The sequence below is a fragment of the Opisthocomus hoazin genome, chromosome 1 (genome assembly GCF_030867145.1).
Source record: "Opisthocomus hoazin isolate bOpiHoa1 chromosome 1, bOpiHoa1.hap1, whole genome shotgun sequence".
Taxonomy (NCBI): domain Eukaryota; kingdom Metazoa; phylum Chordata; class Aves; order Opisthocomiformes; family Opisthocomidae; genus Opisthocomus; species Opisthocomus hoazin.
The window spans coordinates 77,681,321-77,706,237 of NC_134414.1; the positions used below are offsets into that span (position 1 = coordinate 77,681,321).

Consider the following 24,917-nt stretch of genomic DNA (forward strand, 5'->3'; position numbering starts at 1 on the left):
TTATATTCTTCAGCCCTCTTCTAAAGTCTTGTTGTGATTTCAAACAGGATGGTGGAGGTTAAGCATGGTCTCTCTAGTGTGGCAACTGTTGTGTGGGGTATAAAAATGTCTGCACATTGTTCTAAGCTTTCATCAAATGGAGACTGAAGTGCAAATGTCAGTTGCATATTTATTAGTGAATTTTTCAACAATTGCAAGGCTAATATAGTAGTACAGACTTTGGAAATGTACCACTGATGTTTTGGTATCCTATATTGCTTTTTAAGGCCATTCTGTAAAATTATTATAAAGGCGCCTTAGAGACTCCTGAACAATGGTTAGTTTCTTTTACACAGTACTAGTTCTTCTTTTTTCTTTCTGCGAAAGAATATAGTATAAATTGTGTACAGAATAATGAAAAGTTGTTAAAGTGTGGGGGATTTATTGCCTTTTAGACCCGGCAACTTGTCACGGTCTGTGACTGTAAGCTGTTGGCAAATTCAATACACGGACTGAATGCTGCAAGGCCAGACTATATAGCTTCAAAAGCATCTCCAACCTCTGGAGAAGGGGAGCAAGTGGTGCTGAGGAATGATCAAGATACACTTGTGGCCAGATGGACAGGAAGAAATAGCCGATCTTCTCTGCAGGTGGATTGGCATGAAGAGGAATGGGTACGTTTGCTTAGTAGAGTGATGAATATTTTCCTCTTTTTACTTTTTGTTTGCTGTGTTCTTTTGTTTGTAAGCTCTGTAACTGCTTGCCAGATATGCATAGGGTGACTCTTTTGGAGGTATTAGTCAACTAGCAAAGATGCTCTCAACATCCTATGCTCAGTTATTCCTTGGCATGGCGATACAAACAGGCCTTAATAAATATTTCTGGATCTCCTAAACAGCGAAGATCATTACAGTAGATGCATTGCTTTTCTGAAGTTGGTTCCAAGGGAAAGTAAATAGCATTTAAAGTAAAAAAACTGACCATACTACAAAGGGCTGTTACACTTCTGCGAGATGAAGCATATTTTGCGTGTGTTAGCTGTACAATTAAGCCTTCCTGGCTTTTATTCTCATCTACATATTTAGAACTTGTAGTCCATCTCTGTTTTGATTATGAACAGCATTTTAAAACTGTTTGCCCAAAGAATTTAAATGGTTTTCCTTACCACACTGCCAATTGAAATGAAGATTAGGCTCTGTGAGTTCTGACATTGTGTAATATAAACAGAAGTGAATTAAATCTCAAAAATAGTCAAGATTAATTAAAACCATTATTGTGAAATACGGGTTTAGAAATGAGATCCAATTCTTTCTGGAGACGGATCCTTGCTAATTTTATTGTTTTGGCATAGTATGACTTACAGTCAAACTCACAGTAATGAGACACGAATAAAGCCAATTCAGTTATTTAGAGAGTAATACAATACAGTAATTTTCTCTGTTGTTCACTGAGTTACATAAGAAAAAAGATTGTATGTGAGATTGTATACAATTACTATGTCAAACATGAGTTTCAAGAATAAACAATAGTGCCAACTGAAAATTGGAATAATAGTGCAACAAGAGGCACTTAAAATTGTTCAGCAAATTTACTTAGAAAACAACTTTGGAATTTACCACACAAGTCATATCACTACATATTGTTGACATGCTGGTATACATTTTATATATCCAGAGTTCGTGTGTGCACAAATGTAAATATGATAGCCCAAAGGAATCTTTGCAAAGGAATTGTGACTAGGATCACAGAAGGAAATATATTGCCAAGGGATTTGTTGTCCAGTGTCTCTTTTGTGTTTGAACTGAGAAAGAAATGTTTTCTTTTAAGGAGAAAGTTTGGTTGAATGTTGACAAAAGTCTGGAGTGTATTATACAGAGAGTGGACAAACTTCTCCAGAAGGAGCGCTTGCAAAGCGACAGCTGTGAAGATGTTTTCCAGTGCGACATCAGCTGTACTAGTAAGAAAGGTAATAGGGACACTCGTGCCTACTGGATAAATCCAGAAGATTTAAATGAGACCTCATCATCCTCACCACCTTCATCATCCTCACCACCTTCATCATCCACACCATCCTGTGCATGCCATTCTCTCAGAAAGACAAGTGCGTATGCCAGACACTGCTGCTCACTGCTGCTCTCTTGCTGTGCGCTGGCACCATTCCTAAGCCTCCCTTACATCCTTCCATGTGTTTTTAGTTTAGTGGTGGTGTTAAGCACTGATGTCAGGCAGAAAGGGCTGGTGGTGTGCTGGGAGCTGCTAAGCCCGTTACTTATTTTGAAATCCTGATCCCCCTGAAACCGTTGCCAAATCCATTGACGCCAGTGGCATTTGGTTTTCAAGCTGGAAGTTTCAAACTCGTAAAACAGGTGTTTGGGTTAGCATATGTCAAACACCACCTCTGGCAGCTTTCCTTTTGGCTTCAGCTTCTTTGCAGCAATCAAAGCTTATTACAGTGAACCTCTATAAAAGATAAGTAAAAGATGAGAGAAGTGCAGGCACTACTGCAACACTAATGGTCCCAGCTGGGCTGCCAATGCACAGGAGGGGAGCCAAGCAGTCCCATTAGACTGAGCTCAAGATGGGTGAACCTACTGGAGTTTAAAGCAAATTTTAAACCAAGTTGTCAAAAGCTGTGGTGCTGAGGCACTCACTTAGACTTCTTGTAGTTGGAAGGTAGGAACTGGCACTGCAAGCTCTCAGTGGAATAATCCTATCAAAACTTGAGGTAAAGTGGGTGCTGGATTGAATCCAGCATAATGCTGTGAGCGTGTGAATGAAAGATATCAGTTTAGGTTGACTGTTTGGCAGCCACGTGTTAAATTTCAGAATTATTTCATTTACATATGTATTTATTTGACTTATTCTCACATTCTTTACGTGTGGTTACTATGATTTGGCCACTTCATAGCGCAGGTGTGCCAAGTTAAGCTCTAGAAAGATAGATTTGTATTTTCATTTCATTTTTCCTGTTCTGTCTTATCCTTTGATGGCCCGTTGTCCCTTATGTGTGTCTGTGACTTCATGTCCATCCCATTGTTACTGTTGCAGTGGAAGGCATTATCTTAAGAAAAAGAAAGCAAGAAGGAAGTTAAAATAAATGTTACTGTATTTTTGTATATCTTTGTATGTTACATGTGATTTGCTGAATGTCTTAAATGACCATGTTTTTCTAGATTAGACTGACATTTTTGTTCATTATAAAGGAAGAGAATTGGTTCTTATTTCAGAATGTGTTCTCTATTAATCTTTGACTAAATTTCTTCTACCAGTTTGATACCTTTTACAGAATCACAGAATCACAGAATAGTAGGGGTTGGAAGGGACCTCTGTGGGTCATCTAGTCCAACCCTCCTGCCGAAGCAGGGTCGCCTATAGCAGGCTGCACAGGACCTTGTCCAGGCGGGTCTTGAATATCTCCAGAGAAGGAGACTCCACAACCTCCCTGGGCAGCCTGTTCCAGTGCTCCGTCACCCTCAGAGGGAAGAAGTTCTTCCTCATGTTCAGATGGAACTTCCTGTGCCTCAGTTTGTGCCCAAATTTTAAATGTTTTTATTTGCTAGCTAGTTTACATGAAGTTTTGTACATATTTACAGGAAAGTTTTATCAGTAAATTTCAACGCTTTTCCCAAGATAATTTGATGCTGAAAGCATCTTAGAACAATTTTTCTTTCTTTTTTCAGTCAATCTTTTAGATCTACTCTAGATCTTGACACTTAACGGCATATGGCTAAAGTGGAATTAGCTGCATTTACGTACCAAAAATTTTGTTTGTGCCAAGAGTTTCTGTAACCTTTCCCTGCTGTTCCTCCAAAATAGGAAAATAATCCGCACAACCTGGGACAGAAACATTGATTCAAGAAGTGTAGCAGGCTTTAACGCTAAGGGGCTTGCTGCCATTTCCCAGTGCTACGTAAGTGTAAGGACTAGATCTGAAGCCTGTCAACCAATGTTGGGTGAATTTAACTTAAAAAACCCTGGAGAGGGAATCCTGTGTCTTAGGTATCTGGTGCAAACATTGTTTGTAGGTCTTAATACACAATTTGAATAGCACTTGGGAAGTTTGTTGTAAGCCAGAGCAAGCCGAGTACTTGATCACGTTCTCATCAGATGTAGTCCTAATCAATGGTCACTGTTTTTGACAGAGGAACAGGTTTAATACCATGGAAAAAACTGCTCTTACTGACATTTTCCCATTGAGTTACTTTTCTTGACTCCACACCAAATCTGGCCTGTTACATGGTTTTAAACTAAAAGAGGGTAGGTTTAGACTAGATATAAGGAAGAAAATTTTTACCATGAGGGTGGTGAAACACTGGACAGGTTGACCAGAGAGGTGGTGGATGCCTTATCCCTGAAAGCATTCAAGGTCAGGTTGGATGGGGCTCTGAGCAACCTGATGGTGTTGAAGATGTCCCTGCTCATTGTGGGGGCTTTGGGCTAAGTGATATCTAAAGGTCCCTTCCAACCCAAACTATTCTGTGATTCTCTGAATTCCCTTTAACTGTCACTTTCCATAACTGATCATGGGAATAACTGAGGGACAGAGAAGATCCTGTCGCTAAGTGCAGAGTCACAACATTTTAAAGTTTTTCCTTGTCATGTATTCAAAGATCTAACACTTTTTGTGTTAGTAATACTGAGTTATGAATAAATGACACTGAGCACAGAGTGACCAGAAATTTTTCTGAAAGCAATGTAAAAACTAGCAAACCAAGATAGTCCCAGTATTGGTAAGACAGAGACAGTGAAATATTGTTGAAGGATTTTAGAGGATCTCTCTAGAAATGAATGTTTGTGAAAGAAAATACTGCCTGAAATAGTCAAAGGGAGACCTAAGAAATTATTTTTAAATTTATTTTTGTTACAGGCTTAGATATTAATTACTAAAATTGCATGGGAGCGTATAGCTATTTTAATGAACACGATGAGTTTTAATTTACTGAGAGGTTTCTATCTTGGATTGTCTAGCTCAGCTGATTGTCCTAATGTATACAATTGAATTTGATATTTTCTGTTGTTATTTTCAAATTCGTAATTCATTGACTAGTGGATCTAGGTGTAAACAACAGAAGTTTAAATCCTGTTAGCTTAGTAAACTACTTTAATGCGAGACCTGCTATAACAAGGTATATATTATCTCTTTACTGTTTGCATTACACCATAGTATATTTTCATCTGACAGCTTGTTCCTCCCACTGAAGTGAGTGTGGAATGCTCACGGGCTTCACTGATGAGGTTTCAGCCCTTAATCTACAATCTAGTGCTTGTGTTAACTGTCTCAGAAGTTGTATAACAGAAATTTGTCTAAGATAGCAAAGTACTGTTTCTTTATTACTCTTGCATTATGAGTGCTTTAATGTCATTTTATGTTAAGTGCATTGAACTTACTGCTGGTCTTTTGCTATTCTTTTAGCAGCCTTACTGCCAGCTTATTCTATAATTGCACTAAACCAGTGGTTCTCAAATTGTGCCCTGTGGATCGCTGGGGACAGTGCGCTTGCTGGTGACCCACAGAGAGCCCCTGAGCTAGCAGGTACTGGCTTTCCTCCAAGTTGCCATCCAGGTGTTCCTCTGATCACAAACAGTGGAGTGGCGGAGGCAGCCCATGCCCTCAGTGCCTGCAGGCAAAGGAGTATCTCTGCTGAGCTCCTCTTCCCTCGGTGAAAGTGTTTGAGAACCCTGGCATCGAGCATTTGAGTTGCTTATGTTTAGACTATGTTGCGGCTCCTTAATCATGCATGTTGCCCCTCCATTTCTGTGCAGATTGCAGCCCCACTCCGGAAGAATCTGCCCCAGGTATGTGCATTCATGGCTTCTGCTTCTTCTAAAAGTTGCAGGGGTTTGTTCATAATTAATAACTGAACAAGTGCCTTGCTGTTAAGATTGACCATTTTGAAGTAATGCTCTGCAATATCACGTGAGTTACCTAAGCATATTTGAGAAGTTGTTATGTCCTAAATAATAGTGCAAGGGGGTATCTGGTAACTTCTCATGTCCAGGTATGGAAGAGCACTTACTCATGGTCTCTTTGGTTTCTCCACTTGATGTCTTTTAGCAGACTATTGTAGGTGACAGTGATTTGAGGCCTGTTCCAAATGTTATTGAAGTCTGTGGGAGTCTGACATTTCAGACATTTCAGACATGCCCTTTCATATGTGCTGTTGAGCTGGCCTTTCTGAATGAGAACTTGAGCAGAACAAGGAGCAGCCAGCAGGGCTGGTGGAAAATCCCTGTTGTGGGTACACAGCAAGAAGTGTTGGGCACTGCAGATCTAATGTTTCAGAACACAGAATTCAGGAGCCTTTCATCCCACTGTTAGCCTTCTTTCCTCTGTCCGTATACGTACACACACTTGTGTTGCATTGACAGGGTCTGAATAATATGCCTCTGTAATACTGCTCTCTCCCAGCTAGATGGCTGTCATTTCTCCCATTTGAGAGCAGTTTAACCGGAGTTCAGTGAAGAATTCAGTCTTTGAACTGTTACAGCATGGGCTTCTGGGTTTAGTCAAACTAATGAGAAATAAAGCCCCGGTGCAAGTATGATTTTCATCTTCACCAAGTATATTAATGTTGTTCTCGGCTGTCCACCTTGTTTCCTTCTACCACTAAGGAAGTGTTTTTAATCAGTAGAAGACTCCACAAGTTTTTAATTCTTGGAAGATCTCTTTAGTTTTTGCGAAATATGAATGTGGTGCATAGATGAATGCTACTTATTTATTTTTAAGATGGGAGTAATTAAAAGCAGTCAGGTTACCCCAGCTGGGTAGCCAGATATACGCAAAACTGCATGTTAAGTGACTGAAGCTGCAGCGTACTGAAGCACTTAATACTCACTTCCCTCTGAAGCCAAATGTGATGTAACTGTGTGCCTAAGTATGTTGCTGATTATACTTCACTGGATCAGGGCTAAGCAACTAGCACTTGTTTAATAAATCTCTTTTTTAGAGATCATGAGTCCTTGCAACTCTGACGTAAACGAAGGGCAACTGCAAATGCCCAGTACTTTGATTTATGGATGCTATGGGCTTTTTAATAAAAAAAGACTAAAAATACCTTTTCAGGCTCTGGAGGACAATTGTTTTAATGTTATTTTTATTGCTCTGGAGAAGAGAGTCTCTTAGGGGGGAAAAAAGCAAAAACTTTTCCCACGTGTCATTACATTCTCGATTTTGTACAGGCTTGATGTAGTAGGTTCTCTTAAAAATACATTTTTTTTTTATAAAATAGTCAGTAGTGTGTAGGCAGAGAAGGTCCACTATGTGAACACGTAGGCCTTCCCAGCATATTTCTCTCTCTCTTTCACACTCTTTCTCTTTTTTTTTTTTCAAAACTCCACATTTCAAAGTGTGCATTAAGGTAGGACTTTGGTCAACAGCAGTCATAAGAAAAATAGCAAAGACTTCTAGGGCGAAGTCTGGCCCTTATTTACCAGCCAGAATTCACTTGTAGCTGTCTTGAGTGGAGACTGCAGGATTTATGTCTTGCCAGAATATAAAGCAGCTAAAGCAAGTGACAGGCCTGCTGCTGGTTTGTACAATGCTAGTTTTTAGACAGAACTTTTAACATGAACTAGAAGCCTCTGATTAAAAAGTGGGATTTGTGTCCCAGACATACCGACAGCTGGCTTGGACTAGGTCTCGTTGGCTGTAAATCTGTAACAACTTGTTGCATCTGCATTGTTTCAGGCCCTACACCAAATCATCCTAGCTATGGATCTGCCCAGTGGAGTTTGTAATAGGTTTTAATAAAAAGTTCTGATCATCTCATAGAATGTAAGAGCAGAGCTCAGAGTAGATTTCACCTGAGAATTAGTGTCTCATGGTGTCTGAAGGTGCCGTTGGTTGATTTGATAGAAAATACACTTTCAATAATAAAGTTCTGTTAGGAAAATTAATGAGGGGAAGATAGAAGGATGGGAAAATCCAGGTGAAAGTTGAACAGTTAGAGTCCTTTCACATTTATCTAAATGCTGCCAGTGAAATGTTCCAACCTTGAACCTGGGAGTGCAATTCCTTTTATTTCTGTTTACTGTTAGTAGCAACTACTGTTGACTAAAAAAATTAAAAGAGCACAGGTGACGCCTCTGTGAATTAGGTAGCAAAAAGCATTTAGAATTTTGCAGATTGACAAGCTGGGTTTTTTTATGGCCAAAATTTTAAGAGAATGCACAGCACAGAGGATTTTTGCTTATTGCCTCAGATGAGCCAATGTATTGTGTGTGAGTGTTGGGAGAAAAAAAAGAACTCGTGGTTGCTTTATCTTCAGGCAGGCTGGTATACCACCAGTATACTTTGTGATTACTGCAGATAAACATATCCTTGAAATGAAGTGCAGCCAGACACACTATGATTTTAAATCTCCACAGAGTTAATAACTATATAGTTGTATGTATATCCAGACAATGAGATGATGATGATGTGCTGGAAGATCTTTACAGTTCTTTTTGTCATTCTCTTTGTTTATAGAAAAGCTCTTAAATGCAGTAAGAGAAGCACTGTTAGTAACATCTGTGTTTTGCTTTGTAAGTGTTCATGGGGCCTTGTTACGGCATCTGACTTATTTTCAAAGAAGAATACTTAATAAAACATAACAGACAAGCTGTAATTCCTTGCCTGTTCTTTTGATGTTTCCTGGGTTTTTTTATGGCAATACAACAGAGCCAAACAACTTCCCCTTTGTGTAGTTTACTAGGTTATCTATCTACCACGTGGAACAAAAGCAGTCTGTTAGCAGACTTCCAAATTTCCCCTCTTTGGCTGGTTATCAAAGAAATGTTTATTTATTGTTACTACCTCTTAGTCCTGCCTTTGAGTCAAAATCCCAAAGAACTTCCTTTCAGGAGCTTAAAGTGCCCCGTTCATGCAGGTTCTGAACTGTACGTTGCCTTGTTCCTATAGGCAACCAGGCTGGGTGTTGTGTGTGTTCTGTTTGTGAGCTACGGTGCTTTCTAAAAATAAAACATTGTACTTCCCTTCAAAAAGAGAAGTGTTCTTCTGTTTCAACCTTACATTAAGGAGGGAAAAAACCAAAGCACTCTTCTATTTTCTTTTTATATTGCAGAGAGAGTGAATTTTGGTATAGCATCTGGATAATGTTTCATACAGTCATGGAAATGGGTTTTTAAAATCAGTGGTTGATTAAGACAAAAGATGAAAGGAGGAAAGAAAAGAAAGTGAGCTTGTAGGACATTTTAAGGCAGAGAAATCTCTTCGTGAGAAGGAATGGCACAATGTTTGGGGTACTAAAATAGGACTTGGACAGCCCAGTTTCATTTCTGTGCTTCCTGTGTAGGACCTTGAACCGAGTCCCTCTGGGAAGTGACTTGTGTGTTTCAATGCAAGTGAAGCTTCGAACTGCTTACAAGGATCCAGCTAGCTCCCATCTAAATCACTGTACTTGGTGTTTGTTGCTAGCTAGGTCTGAACCTTCAAAGCCACTCAGCAGACAGAGGACACTTAGAAGAGTACCTACATGAATTTTTCACCTCTCTGCCTTATTATTCCTATGCTGCAAATGGGAAATAAGCATCATCTTGCCTCAGTGAGGTGCAACAAGGATCAATAAGATGATGAGGCAGTTGAATGTGATATACCTATGAGTCCACAAAAGATTCAAAGGCAAGATACTGGGGAGAAATCTCATTGACAGAAATGGCTAAGCAGACGTTCACTATTTCTGTTATACGATGGACTCCATGCTGTCTGTCCATGCATGCACTGTGAAAGGGTGAGTTTGAATATGCACACGTAGTTATATACACTTGTGTATATAAGTATTCATCTTTCTGTTGCGCTTTCCAAATGAGCTATTGTATAGCCTGTTCTGTGGGCACAAATCTGGGAGCTATTAAATGGTTGGGAAAGTCATAACAGCCTTACAGAGTAAAATTCTCCATATTTTCCTCATGTGATAGTCACAGTGTAAGATTACCCAATTAATAACAAGCAGGGAGTAACCAGGCAGCCTGAATAAAACAAACCCTGAGTGTGAATTATCAGCAACTTTGACTTGCAACAGGAGGTTTCTTCTTACTGTGTGTTCGTTTGTTTCAAATAAAGTACTCACAGTGCTGCTAATTTTTTTCTTTTAACCAGGCGAATGGAGTGAAGCTCTTTATCCCTTGCTGACAACACTCACAGACTGCGTAGCCATGATGAGTGACAAGGCCAAGAAAGCCATGGTCTTTTTATTAATGCAGGACAGCGCCCCGACAATAGGGCTCTGCCTGAGCCTTCAGTATCGCAGGGATGTTGTCTTCTGCCAAACTGTAAGCAAGCAAATATGCATGATGTGATTCCACTTTGACATGTGGTGGGGTTTATATGAAATATGAAAGATTACTGTTGTCACAAGTTTTCAGATTTATTCTACTCTTAGGTTTAACACTATGATCTCCTCTCACAGGCTGTGCTATCCTGTCCTTACTGGTCACTTGCATGCATTTGACAATATATAGCTTAAGTATCCCCTTGGATATGTATTTGCTATTTGAAAAGAAATTATTCCAGAACCAGTGAAAATATACTGCTGTCTACAGAAACAATCTTTGTCTTCCAATGCCACCAAACTAAAACCAGAAGTCTGATGTGAAAGAGGTGGCGGGGGGGGCGGGGAAGCCCACCAGCAGAAAGTGTACTCCCTCGGTTACTTTTTTCTGCATTGTGAAAACCAACAGAACCTGCGGTACCTAAGGAGAGAAGTCCAGCTACAGGGAGAGAAATGAGTGCTGAGGTTTCTTTCCTAGAAGTTCTGTTTCTGGGCCTGCTGGAGTCTCTTGTGTCAGCTGCTGACTAGCAGGTGTCTGCACTAAAAAACCTTCCACATTTCTTCTTCCTGCAACACTTCTGTAGTGTGTCTACTTCCCTGTGAAATCAGTTTCTCATTCATTTATTTCAAACAGCTTATCTCTTGGACATTGTTTGGTAGGGCTGTTGTCGCAAAATGTAATATATCAGATAGAGAAGGGAATTTTTCTATACAAAACCCACTTCATATTGCAGATAATTTTTAAATTTTTAAACTCAATGCTTTGAAGAAGTTTACCCATCAGAAACAGAACTTTTTTCCCTTTTGTTTCCTTCTGTAACAAAGTCATACAGCTGTGTTGCGTATGGCAGTCACCTGGGAAATTCCTTTGTTGACGGAGTGAATTAACACTAGTACTGATCTTGGATCTTAGTACTGATCCTAGTACTACATCTTCAGGACCTTGTCCTGAATATCTTGTAACACTAGAGTTTGAATCTGTGCATGATGCAAACAGGTATTGCATTCTTAAGCTTTGTCCAAATGTAATTAAAAAAAATATAATTTATTCATACTATCGAAAATCATGGCCTGGAACGAGCTGTGTTGCTTTTCCATGTGTAGCTAAAACAGTTCTCTCAGGAGACTCTTTTGTAATTTGTAAGTTGTAGACCCTAATACAAGCGATTGATTCCAGAAAACAAACAGATGTGAGATCAACAGCAGTCCCATTGTGGGAGAGCTTGTGAGATGAAGGCAGTGTGCCCTGAATCTGATTTTATGAATGTTTTGCTTTTTTGTTGGTTGGTTGTCTCTCTTCAGCTGCAAGGAAAAGAAGAGTGACATTTAAGGGAAAAGAGCATCAGTCTGATCGATTTTATGACACCTCTTATATGTGATGTTGTTTCCGTTTGGGGCTGATGAGCCTTTTTTGTCTTGAATCATTTCACTCTTGTCTGTTTTCTCTCCTGCAGCTGACAGCTCTCATTTGTGGTTTCATTATCAAGCTGAGGAATTGCCTGCATGATGACGGATTTCTGAGACAACTCTACACCATTGGCTTGCTGGCACAGTTTGAGAGCCTGCTGAGCACTTATGGTAAAGGCATAGAGCAAGTGGGTGGTATTAGCTGTGGAGTCAGCAAATTCTGCATTAAATTGGCTACAGCAAAATACGAGTGTTTGGGACAATCTGCAGCTCAGCTACAAAATGATTTTGAATACTGAAGTGCGAAACCATATTATATCTGGAGTACTTAATTAGCTAACAACTCTGAATTTCTTCACATTTAATTGAATTACTTCTAAAAGATAAAGTGTACTTGTCTTATGATATAATGTCAAAGGTTTAAAAAAAACCTAGCATATTGATCATTTTTTCAGAACAGAAATGGATATAAATGCTGGTAAGCTGGGAGAAACTGTGCCCAAAATAAGCTTTTTTATTTTTCTTGACCTTCTGTAATCCTACAGTATAAAGTGAGCAAATCCGGAATACACTGTAACTTTTCCAACAAGCTTTTCCAACACAAAGGATATCGTGGCTGTGACAATGCTGAGAAGTACTTACTAGCATCGTCTAAACTGGAAAATCAGCATATAATCTACTTGAAGAATAGTGGACTGTGCTAGATAATTGGTGTTTTCTAAACTTGCTGAAGTTGTAAAGTCAATCGTGACATTGTCTGCAGTCTGTAGGTCAAGGTGAAGGCCTGGGCTCCAGACCCTCTTTGTCCATAGAACTTCAGTATGAGAGCGATGACCTACAGTCGTCATCAAATCGATAAAGGGAAGTTGTACATAACAAGTAATGATTATGATTCCCTTTTTCCTCCTTGATTTAGGTGAGGAGCTGGCAATGCTTGAGGACATGAGTTTGGGAATCATGGACTTGAGGAATGTAACCTTTAAAGTAACTCAGGCCACATCAAATACATCTACTGACATGTTGCCGGTCATCACTGGAAATCGGTAAAAAAAAATGGAGGGGAAGGAGCAGAAAGTAGGGTGGGACTGCAGATGGGAGAAGCAGTGATACTGCACTTGAAATGAGTTATGTGCTTTTGTACTGTGCTGTTTTTCTTCTCAGAACTTCAAAGAAATGTTTTGAAGTGGACTTACTCGTTTTTGCTGGTGTTTCATTTTACAGGGAGTTGAGCTGAAAAGGGATATATGGCAAGGCTCAAACCATGGCAGTGTAGTTTTATGCGTAAATATCATCTTGAGCTATCCTTCCACAATCATAAGCCAGAAGTATCCAATATTTTCCCAAGCACTAGTGCTGGTTTTAAATTTCAGACTGACGTTTGAGGCTGGTCTCATTGTCTGAAATTCAGTGCTGTTGATGAGTTGATTGGTGCATTACTGTATGCCACTGAGTAATGGGCCGCCATTAGCACCATGGGACACGGAATGTATATCAGGCAGCTGATGGGCTGCTGCTGAGGTGAGGCCTATTTAGGATCAGTTTCCAAACTATCAGGACCAAGCTGGCTTTAACTTACAGATGCTTTTGAAACACCAGACTGCTGCTCATTTTGGCCAGTTGTCTGCAAAGAGACATTTTCAAGTTTGAGCTTAAAAGCTATTTTTGTTTTAAAAGTCTGAAGTAACAAACATTCACGTCCTCACGTAAAGTGGAGTGGGAGTGATCTGTTGCAGCTGTATTATGATGGGAAGCATTTACAACAAACAGAGTCACACTTCAGTTTGAATGCCTCAGCCACTTATCAGCTGGCCTTGTGCTGGTTTCTGATTTGGGGCTGATGGGCCCCTGCAACAGAGTTCTTGTCCAGAGGGAGCCAGTTCACACATGGGGACGAAGCTGTGGAAGGACAGAGGCCTCACAAAAGTCGGTGTTTTACTGTTTCTGTATTTCAGAGTCTTTAGAAACTTTGAGTTTCAAATCTGATTCCTGGATGAAATAAGGCTTATTTGATTACAGTGTGCTGTACCAAGCTCCCCTGGAGCTTTGCCCAGCTTCATCCACATCTGAAAAAGAACTAGAATTCCTAAAAATAAAAACATTTAGAGGAACTTCGTGAAGTTAATGTTCACATTAAAAACATTTAGAGGAACTTCGTGAAGTTAAGGTTCACATGCAGTGAAAAGTGCCTGGGTTGAAGGAGGTCTGCAGTACAATCATGTATGTTACGGATATTGCTGAGACCTGTGGAAATGCCTGACAGCTGACAGAAAATGCCTTTCAAAGCAAATCTGTAGATGAAACTTGCCGTCAGCTATAGGACACTAATCAGCAGGAAACTAGTCTTCATTAGTTTCAGGTCTGATAGTGTTGCTTATTTTTGCTGTCTAGATTTTACTCAAGAAAGAGAAGAAAGAAATCATGCATATTTCTTTTGGTGCAAACTGTTGGAAGGTTTACATTTAGAGGTGAAAACAGGTTTTTTGCTTTCAGGTGTAGCATAGAATTTGTGTGTCCATCCAACATAAATGGGAGACAGACCAATTTTGATTACCTTATATACTTCTGAGAGCTCTTTTGCTTTTTGTAAAGACTTGGATCTAACACCAAGGTACTGCTGCTGATAGGTTAGCACACAAACCACAGTAACTTGTGTCTTGGCAGTTCCAATATAGGGTAATATGTCATACCTTAGTCTACACTGATGCTATGGGATGAGTTGCGTTACCTCACATTTGCCATGAGATAAAGCATGCACTGTGCTCTTTGCTGTAGCTCAGCTGACCCAAGGTAACCTGTTGTGCTGCAGGAACAGCCTGGAGGTCTGAGTAATAAATTCTGTATCAGTGCTTTTGTTAGCTCCTCCTTCAAATTATGCTTGGGTTGCTACTATCGTTGCCTCTACCCTTCTGCTCAGAAATGTCAATACTACTTACTGTACCCAAAAATGTATCCTTTTATGCCTGTTCATCATCACTAGCCTTTATCACTTTAAAATCAAATATACTTTACTCTTGATGAGATAAGGACATGCCAAAATTTGGCTTTTTCTACCCAAGTTGTATGAGAGCTGCAGTATTGATAAGCAGAGCAAAATCAGCTTTTGTCAGGAAATTGAGAGAACCGATTGAAATGTCCATGAGCATGTAAAAATCAACATTACAGGTTGCTTCAGGTTTGTTTTTGAACTAGAATAGCTTTTCTGGTTAGGAGCAAGCTGTGGCAGTTCCTTAAAGTCCTCAGTTTTGACTGATACTTATTTTTCAATAGTTATATTATGTTCTAGATGTTATCCTTTACATAAATAACACGTTCTTGGAATATAGCTTTTTGATCTTTATGTCTAATAGCTGTTTGTTTATTTGCAGTGATGGATTTAATGTGAGGATCCCTTTGCCAAGCGCCTTGTTTGATTTGTTGCCGCGAGAGATTCAAAGTGGCATGTTACTGAGGGTTCAGCCTGTTCTTTTCAATGTGGGAATCAATGAGCAGCAAACCCTAGCAGAGAAGTATGTATTCAGTCATGCAAGCTTAACCTTCTGGGACTTCTGGAAGTATGTCTCTATGGAGTTGCACGTTACTAATGGTGATTCAGTTTCTCCAGTACACAAAGAAAGGAATATTAAATGAAGTTGTCAAATGAGAAACAAACAAAAGGAGATCCTTCTTCATATGGCACGTAGTTGTGGAGCTCCTTACCTCACGGGTTTGAGTCTAGTGCAGTTTTATGTGGTTCAGAAGTAAATTTACAGAAGAGAAAAAGTATTATGGGCTGTTTAACACAGAAGTGCTTGCTTGTGACTTGAGACCTCTGTGAGTGACAGATCACTAGAGGCTGAGAGATCATTCTGAGTATGGCTGTGTATTTGCCCTCTTGGTTTTTCACTCTCCCCTAGACTCTCTCTTCTGGCCACTGTCAAAAACCAGGATAATGGGCTAGTCGGACCTTTGTTTTAACATATCCTTGCAGTACTTATGTAATGGAACACTGTTCTTGTGGAGCTGAAAAATATAGTTATGTATTTATATTTGCTAGGGAAACTGTTCAGTTTTGGAAGAGCCATCAGAGCTTCCCTCTGTTATGGCCATACCTTGTAAAGAATACATTGACAGATCACTGCTCCAAAGGAGAACTGCAATGAAGTCAGGCACATGCATGCTGTGACAGCAGCCTTGGTCCCCGGGTGGAGCGTGCAGTTTGATGGCGGACAACTAGAAAAACCCTAACAAAGGCATTCCAGCAATTACTGCTGTCCTCTGTTGCCTGTAAAGGGAGCCCAACGTGATGAGCATAGTTACAGATGTCAACACTGTGTGTGTGTCTATGTATGTAGATATAGTTAGATGAGATGAATCATGGCATTGTTGACAATATTTATTACATTCATGGTTTATTACTCCTGGACCTGTATTTTTCATATACATATCTGAAGTCAAAGTTCTCAATCCTGTCTACTGATGTTATGCTTATTATTAGCTTATGAACTAAACTAGAAAATCCATTATGAAAAGTTTGAATTTTGGCAAAATGCTTTACCAGTTGGTTATATGATATTGAAAGAGAGACACAAAAGCTGAAGAATTCGAAGTACTATTTTCTACAAGATTTCCTTTCACCTTCCTTCCTACTTTTCTCCTCATGTATATTTTGGTTTTCTGTAATGGAATTACTACAACACTTCTCTGTTACACTTTACTCTGTATTTGAGTGGTTAGAAATTTAACGGGATGAATCTAAACACTGTCTTCTGGTAGTCATATTGGCAAGTGCAGTTGTTTCGAAGAAGAGGAGAAGCCTTTTACATTAGGCTCAACTGTTGCTTTGTTCACCTTTTAAAGGTTTGGAGACACCTCACTGCAAGAAGTAATTAACATGGAAAGCTTAGTGCGGTTGAATTCGTATTTTGAGCAGTTCAAGGAAGTTTTGCCTGATGATTGTAAGTATTTGGTAATTAATAGCAAATTTGGTTGAACAGCACAAGTCAGGCTGATTTTTTCATTCGTTTGCTTCATGTTGTTTAAAAGTTGATGATACACCAGCATTAGTAATCTCCAAGAAATGATGCAACTCTATTTTGATAAGTTACTACTAAGTAGAGCAGATCCAAGAGGTTTAAAGGTCAGTCTGAATAACTTTCCTTTTTTAATTTACTTTGCCACGCTTTCTAAGTGGCATTATGTACTGTATAAACATGCAGCTAGGCAGTTAGATTGCTATGAGGGGAAGGCATAAAAGTGGGAGGTCATAGCAGCAGCACTTTATGTGCAGTTTTGGGTCATGTTCTCTGTACTTGCGATAACCTGCACAGAGAGCAACCACCAGTTTTTAGGAACTTAATCACTTTCCCTCTGCTTGTCCTTTGGCACTTGCCTATAATTGTTGGATCTGCAGCCAGCAACAGAGAAGTCTAGCACCTGGAACAAAGACAATACCTAAAAGCTTGTATTTTACTGGTTATATAGAAATATTTCTTGCTTGTTACTGTTTTTTACTAGGCAGTGGCATAAATGTTATTTACATGTGACGACAAAAACAGTGAAAATTCATTGATTCAGTATTATTAGTATCAAGCCTCTTGTAAGCTAATTTCATGGGTCCCACAATTGCAGTTTTATTGCAGAAATACAAATGCAGTGACATACAACATGATAGCAAGAATTCTGTCTGTTAAAGTATGTTACTGTGCTTTCAGTTACCCTGGATTTTTTTTTATGCAGCTGAGAGCAGAAACTGTTTCCCTCCTTCCAGGCTTTCATAATCCTGCATAGTTAATTCGCTGAAATTTTAGCTGCAAAATTTTAATTTTTTATTATATAGTAGTCTATCATCAGACTTCGTTGTAAAGTTCAAAAGTTAATCAGTTTAAGGTGATTTTTGCTCTGCTTTTCTCCCCGTTACTTCATATCTCTGTCCATAGTCTTCCATAATAGTTCCCATTCAGCTCCTTCCTCTCCTCTTTGATTTTGCTTGCCTTTTTTTTACTTCAGTCTCTTCCCTCACCCCCAAACCTCTTATGCTGATCCAGTCATCTTTTAACTTTTGCCTTTTTTCGTGAAACATTTTTTTTTTTATCCTGCAGTCTGTTTTCTGTCATGTCATCTGTTTCTTCTCTTTTCATGCTTTTTTGAACTCTGTTTTAACTTTATACTTACTCTCTTCTGTTTTTAAAGAGCGCTGGTGCCACAACCTTGAGTTTCTCATTTACCAGTAACACGCCTTATACCAGAGGTTTTTATTCAAGTAACTTGAAGTTGTGCATAAAGTTGGCGTGCAGCTTAACAGTGAAAGAAAACAAAATAATCTTGTATCCATCTGCCTTTTCTCCCTTATTCTGGCTACTTGTCATTACATTGGTCCCTGCTACATGAAATGAATACCACAAAGGGGGAAAATCTGCCCTCTGCCAGAACTTCCGTCTGCTTCACTGTTTTTGCTGGGTAAATGCAGACATATTGTAGCTGGTTTTGCAAGGCAGCTTGAACACATGGTTTGTGGTTATAAACATTAAGCAGAAGTTTTGATTAGAAGTGTGAAAAAAATATTGCAGGTGTCCCAGCAGATGTGTTAGAGATGCTCTGCAAAAAGCTGAGACTGTGTGGACAGACCTGGGACTGTGCTTGTCATAAGGAAGGTCTGAGGGTGTGTTTTGTACCTCCTCTGTGGTCATATATAGGACATAATACAAAGTGAAACATACTTTTTCATGAACCCTTGTCAAGAGAGAATAATGTTTTAAATTCAACTGTAAAACGGATGGTTATTATGACCACCCAATGGTGTAGTCTGCGGTAAGTACAGGCAAAAGGAAAACCAAACAGATTATTCTAGGGGACAAGAGGCTCAGTGAAGTATCTGCTGGCAGCTTGTAGGAAGTGTCCCCTTCAAGAACAATAGAGAAGGGAAGTTGATTCCCGATCCACTGTCCTTGTCCCTGTGCTTTTAATTCTACGCATCGCAGAATTTCTAAGTGAATTACTGTCTTAGCTTCATTAGCTCCTTGTCCTTGTTCCATTAGCTCTCCTTGTCTTTAGAAATACTTGGGCAGATGGTCTGTGCCCTCTTTTTGTTTACAGATGTTACTTTCTTTCTGGATGTAGAGTTCAATCACAGCAGACCAGGAGAGGCACAATATTGCTATCATACTATTTGCTGTGAGAAGAGATGTGGTCCAAACATAAAACCTCATGTATCACCCATATGGGGTTCTTTTTGTCACATAGTCATTTTCTAACAGTGTGTACCTCCTTATTTGTCCAATTGTAGCTTTAGTTGGTGTCCTCTGTAGTTACCCCTGAAAAACAAAAGACCTATTTAATACTTGTCATTGATTGTCTTGACTATCTTGCTACATATGTAAGAGATGATGTGTAACATTTTGAGCATATGACTACTGAAAGCATTTTGAAAGACTGAAAAATTTCAACTGATTTATTTCCACTTAGTGAAATACTAATAAACAGATTATGGCGGTGCAGTGTCCTGTTGGAGAGACTGTTTCTTGTAACTGAAAACTGGCCAGCTTGAAAATTTAAAATTGAAAATGTGAGCAGAATATAAAATGGTATTTTCACAGTTTCTGTGGAGACGTATGTGATACCCTGTCACCTCTGAGGGATGATAATGCAGGCAGCTACCTGTTTGTTTACGGTTCTGAACAGTGCGTGAAAGCAAGTATGTCTGTGACACACAAACCGAGATACTATACCAATCTTGCTCCCTTTGTTCACTTTGCTATTATATTGCTATCAGATTCTGAGCCCCTGAAGTTTTAAATAACCTGAATGTATATTTCCAGTTGAGTTTAATTAAACTGGAATTTGTTTTGTTGGTGGTACTAAGTAATTAAGAATTGGATTAATTGTTGTAAGCGTTGATAGTTTCAAGAAAACGTGATTGTGTTTGCAACACACATACAGGAACACTTTCCATGTAACTTATCTTTGTAAAAGTGTTGAATACAGATAAGTAAGTGGAGTTGGTTTTGTTTGGTTTATAGGTCTACCTCGATCTCGTAGTCAGACGTGCCTGCCTGAACTGTTAAGATTTCTGGGACAAAATGTACATGCAAGGAAAAATAAGAATGTTGATATCCTTTGGCAAGCTGCTGAGGTACTTGTTAATCTAAGCATCTCTGCATGGTTCAGTTGATTTGCTGTGTGTGTATGTATTTTCCCCTTTTTTATTACTGAGATGTTTCAATTTCTTCATGTGATTATGTGTAGCTTGGAAATGCTGCCAGGTTGTAAACCTCCTCTAGAATCAGACATGGGGAGATAAATGTATTTTCCACGTCACTATTTTTCCTACACCTCGTGTAACAAAGTTCTGCTCACTCAAAGACGACAACTTTGACATCAAAGTCCTACACAACATTTGTGTCTTGCTGAGAAGTACAGGTGTGTTCTCTGACAGAAGGCAATGCGTGAGGAAGGAATGATGAATTGTATATCCCGTTTCTAGATATGCCGCCGACTAAATGGTGTTCGATTTACAAGCTGTAAAAGTGCCAAGGATAGGACTGCCATGTCGGTCACCCTAGAGCAATGTTTGATCCTACAGCATGAACATGGAATGGCTCCACAGGTCTTCACCCAGGCTCTGGAGTGTATGAGGAGGTAAGAGTCTGTGTCACTTATTCCTAAATGAGAAATCATGCAAACTGCAGAGGAGCAGTGGTCTCTGTTTCTATCGAAAGGAAAAAAACAGTAAAATAAAGCCAGAAAACTGCAAAACTGGCTGCTGGAATCCATCCCTTCCTTGCATGTATTAGTGAGTTGCACATGCTAATGCTGTTTGTTACCAGATTTGGATCAGATGGGCTTTAGTTTTCAGTAGTGAATCAGAATTTTTCAGAGAAGCATGTAAAAACATGTTTTCAATTAATGCTCAGCTTACAGAACAGGAAACTGGTGCTTCTTTGAAAGTTGTTTAATGGTGAGGTTATCTGAACTGTCAAAGCACTGGGTTTCTTAGTTCTAGATCAGGCAGATTTCTCAGGGATGACCTGTCTTTTGTTCTTGGAATCACAGACACCTGCAGTTTGCACTGGTTTACCCTGTGTATTCTTTAGCAATGAAACACTGCTCACTGGGCAAAATGTCAGTATGAGTGTTTCACAATACAGCAACCAAATTTCATCACAACGTGTCAGTGTGCTGTTGTCAAATCAATATAATGATGTTCTGTATTCTGAGGCAGCAGAGGTGTTTGCAGAATTAAATACTGTACTTAAAAAAAAAGAAAATCTGTTTACTGTTGTTCAATGCCTTGTTTCAAGCACTGCTGGAAAACTCCGTAACTCACATACCAAAAGAAAGGATAAGAAATCTAGCTTTAGTCTTTATCGATGTAGTTCAACAATGCTGTTCAGTCCTGTTTTTCAACATTCACTCTTACTGAATGTACTGTATTGTGTGTCTTCTCACCAAATTCTCTAGAGTGTTCAATTCTCTTATCCTTTCTGTATGTTTTTGCTGTTTGACCCTTTCTTACTCTTCAGTTACCTAGAAGGAAAATGTCTTGTATAATAACACTTGCAGCCTCTTACACTAATAATTTGGGTTTTATATCTACATCTAATTGGATGTCACCGGGCTCTTTTATTTTCGCTTTTGTTCTTCTTTTTTTTTTTAGTGTAGTCATGGACACAGTAGAGAAAGAGGTTAATAATAACATTGGTTTTGGACCTTCAGACTATCAGTGTACTACATCCCAAGAAAGGTATTGCTTTATGTTGACCTACACAGGGATATTGGAAGAGGGCCTATTTAATCAAAACCGTTGGCTCTTGTGTTCTGGCAACATCAGGATTTGCTCTAACAAGTGAAAGACGTGACTTTCTCTTCTGTTAAATCTTTGAGTAGGAGAGATTGTGCAGAACAAATACTGACTAGTCCTGAAGGAATACTAAGGTTAGACCATTATTCAAGCCCATCACTCTTTCTTCCTCAAATCTCTTTGCTCTTTGGGGTAGGTTGTTGTGTTTTTAAAACTATTTGCCAGTTCTGCTCAGGAACAATGGCACAGAATTAACAGAGCTTAACAAGAGAGAGATGATTACAGAACAAATATGTAGGAGTCCAACTCTACCAAAGCCATGTCAACCTGGACAAGACGACCCGAGCTAGATGACGAACGTAGGAAGTAAGAGAGTTACAAATTACTTCCAGGGCATTCAGAAAACTTCCCTTTTCTTTTAACTTGGATCTTTTATTTGAGTAATTGTACTAGAAAAGGAAGTCTTGGGTCAGTGTTGAAGACTTCTGAAGTTTCTGGGGCAGTCAGAAGGGCAGGGAAGAAGCACTATTAAATTGTGGGAGTCAAAGAAAGTATTTAATCTCTTTTCTAGTGGTAACTTTCCAGAGAAGAAAGGCATCCTTGCCTATACTGTTCTTGAAAAATGAAGAAAGCACCCTCTTCTTCCATGTGAAGTTGGTCTTCAAAGGTGTTAGTTCCCACTTACTTGTCTTCAGGGACTTGCTTTTCTTTCTAGTCTTGTGGTAATTATGTATCTGTGATAATTATGCTCAGCGAGCATGGACATCAGGGAGAGAACATTGAGCGCTCCTTGTGGATTCTTGTAGAAATTCACAGATACAAGTTTGTGACTTTCACCTTAGAAACAACTATCCTATTATAATAAACTCACTTTTCTGTAAATAAGTTGCAACTTTTCCAGTTCCAAATCAAATATATGGTAACTCACAGCCTACAAATAGTAAAACCATGATGATATGTCTGGACGTCCAAGCTACAGAGAAAATGACAACCTGGCCAGTAAAGGCAACTCAGAAGTCAAAGTCTGACTGGATCACATCGTCTCTTCCATCTGCAGGAGTGCCAACACTCCCCACTAGATCTGTGTCTCCCTGCCTTCCCTCCTCCTACCTGTTTACTGTCCTGTCAGGTAACACCAGTGGAGCCGTTTGTGTGAACATAGTCTAATCCAGTTTCAATCAAAATTCAGCCTGGGTAGCAAAATCCTTTACACGTTTAAGGCAGCCCAGCTCATTTTCATTAAACCAGTTGGGAAGTTGCAACACAAGCAGTTCAGCCAACAGACAAGAGCTATGTCTGATAGAGGCTCTTGAAAAGCAGCTGGAAGTGGGGCGAGGGAAATAATATCTTCTGGCTGCCATGGCGCTGAGTAAAAAGATTTCATGATAAAGCCCTGGTAGTCATGTTTGGATATGACCACTCCCTGCAATAAAGCAGCCATGATAAAAAGCTTGGCTGGATTTCTTCACTGGTTGACCTGCTTTAAGAATAAAATTGTGGTGGGTTGACCTTGGCCACCTGCCAGATACCTACCCAGCCGCTCTCTCGCTCCGCCTCCTCAACAGGACAGGGGCGAAAAGACAATGAAAAACCTCATGGGTTAAGATAAAGATAGGGATATCACTTGCCAGTTGCTGTTACAGACAAAGCAGACTCAGCTTAAAGAGAATTAATTTATTGCCAGTAGATTTGAATGGTAAGAAACAAAGACAAAAATTAAAGAACCTTCCTTCCACAACCCCTTTTGTTTGAGGCCCAAGTACTTCACTCCTTTGTTCACATCTCCTCTACCTCCTCTCCACAGTGACCAGTGCACAGTGACCAGGGGATGGGAAACAGGGTTTTGCCATCAGTCCATAACAGCTCTTCTCTGCTGCTCCTTCCTCCTTGTACTTTTCCCCCAAGCCAGTGTAGGTCATTCCCACGGGATGCAGTCCTTCAGGAAATATTCACCTGCTCCACCATGGTGTCCTCCACAGGCTGCAGTGTGGATATTGGCTCTACCATGGTCTTCTCCGCAGCTGCAGGGGAATCCCTGCTCCAGTGCCGGGGGCACCTCCTCCCCTCACTGACTTTGGTGCTTGCAGGGCTGTTTCCCCCATCTTTTCCTGTCACTCCTCACTGCCATGCAGCGTTTTGCCCTTTTCTGACACAGGCTTGCCCCAGGGCACCACCGGCATGGCTGCGGGGCTCAGCCATGGCTTGCAGTGGGGCCATTGGAGCTGTGTCCGGCACAGGGCAGCCCTGGCCTCTCCTCACAGAGAGGATTCGCATACACAAGCTGGATTAGCAGGGAATTTGCTTTGTCTCTTTACCCTGATCCTCTCCTAGAGGTAGTCTGCCAGTGAATGTTTTGATGTGAGACACTGTGCGCATTTGGTATATTTGGTATTTCGAAAAGGTGACTCTTCACCCCTCATGTGGGAGCATCTACGTGGGCCAACAACGAGAGGGAACGCACTTTCCAGCTCTTGCCTCCATTCCCACTGTATGCATCTGTGTGTATGTCTTTGTGTAAAATTGAGTAGCTTGATACTAATTTTTAATGATAGAAATGTAGTGTGTGTCGTCTGTAATGTCATCTTGTCATTTTGAGCCGTCTTCCTTCTTTCCCTTCTGCATTTTTGCTTCCTTATCTATATCCTAGAACACTTTTCTTCCCCCAGACTGTTCTTTTGAGCCTTTATCCACCACTTTCTACCAAACATTAGCTTTCTGGTCACAGATCACACCCCAGTTCATTTGATATTCCCTTACCATCTCCTTCAGAGGTCTTTCTAAATTTTTAATACCTTTCAGTGCATATTTATTCCCAGACAACTGTCAACAAATACATTTGCTTTTTCTTAACAAGTACCAGATACATTCCTGTATGTGCCCTCATTATTCACCAGTAGCCCAGGCAGGAGGGAGAGTGCTTGTCTTTCAAATACATGGGAGACTGCAGTTAGGTCAACTTCCAAGTCTGGTCCTCAGGTCAGCCTTGAGCTCAGGTGCTCTTTTTATCCACATTAGGTGGGCATTAGGTATTGGCTACTGGAGAAAACTCAAACCTACACGGTAGTTCAGTGCAGTCTCAGGGCTACTCCCCTCTCAGGGTGGAAATGAGTCAAGCCTGGATACTGCTATGTATCCTACTTGCCCTTCCCACTGCCGTATGTGACTGTGGGTTCTTCTCAAAGGTACAGATCTCCCCTCTGCCACTACAAAGACAGCTGGGATTTGTAGGCATCACAGACTCGATCTGCCCTTATCCAGTGCAGGCACCGGGGGTGAAAACACATTTTGATCACAAATTTGGATGTGTTAATCCAGATCAGAAATACAGTTGGTTTAGTTCCCTGCCCACGTAATTCCATTTGACTCGAAGTGTCACCAGCGTCTGAAGGCTAGTTTTCTCTTTCACCACCTCCAGAGTATCTCTGATGTCCTCCAAGATATTGTCTGTTGGTTACCTAACCTTGCTACGCAACCAGCAAGGTCACGTA

General features: G+C 40.1%; 1 protein-coding gene across 13 annotated transcripts in view; it reads left to right on the plus strand.

Moving 5' to 3' along the window:
- INPP4A (inositol polyphosphate-4-phosphatase type I A) overlaps positions 1–24,917 on the plus strand; it is a 137,257-nt gene that overhangs the window by 104,716 nt on the left and 7,624 nt on the right. For 8 of the 13 annotated variants that reach the window (XM_075427018.1, XM_075427038.1, XM_075427045.1 and 5 more), the window contains 10 exons: positions 435–653; positions 1,807–2,080; positions 5,743–5,775; positions 10,076–10,248; positions 11,702–11,825; positions 12,571–12,697; positions 15,020–15,160; positions 16,491–16,588; positions 19,649–19,761; positions 20,113–20,267. In XM_075427018.1, coding sequence (XP_075283133.1) covers positions 435–653; positions 1,807–2,080; positions 5,743–5,775; positions 10,076–10,248; positions 11,702–11,825; positions 12,571–12,697; positions 15,020–15,160; positions 16,491–16,588; positions 19,649–19,761; positions 20,113–20,267 — 1,457 coding nt within the window. The remainder of the gene's footprint in view (positions 1–434; positions 654–1,806; positions 2,081–5,742; positions 5,776–10,075; positions 10,249–11,701; positions 11,826–12,570; positions 12,698–15,019; positions 15,161–16,490; positions 16,589–19,648; positions 19,762–20,112; positions 20,268–24,917) is intronic. The other 5 variants (XM_075427092.1, XM_075427099.1, XM_075427103.1 and 2 more) reach the window with 1 other exon arrangement.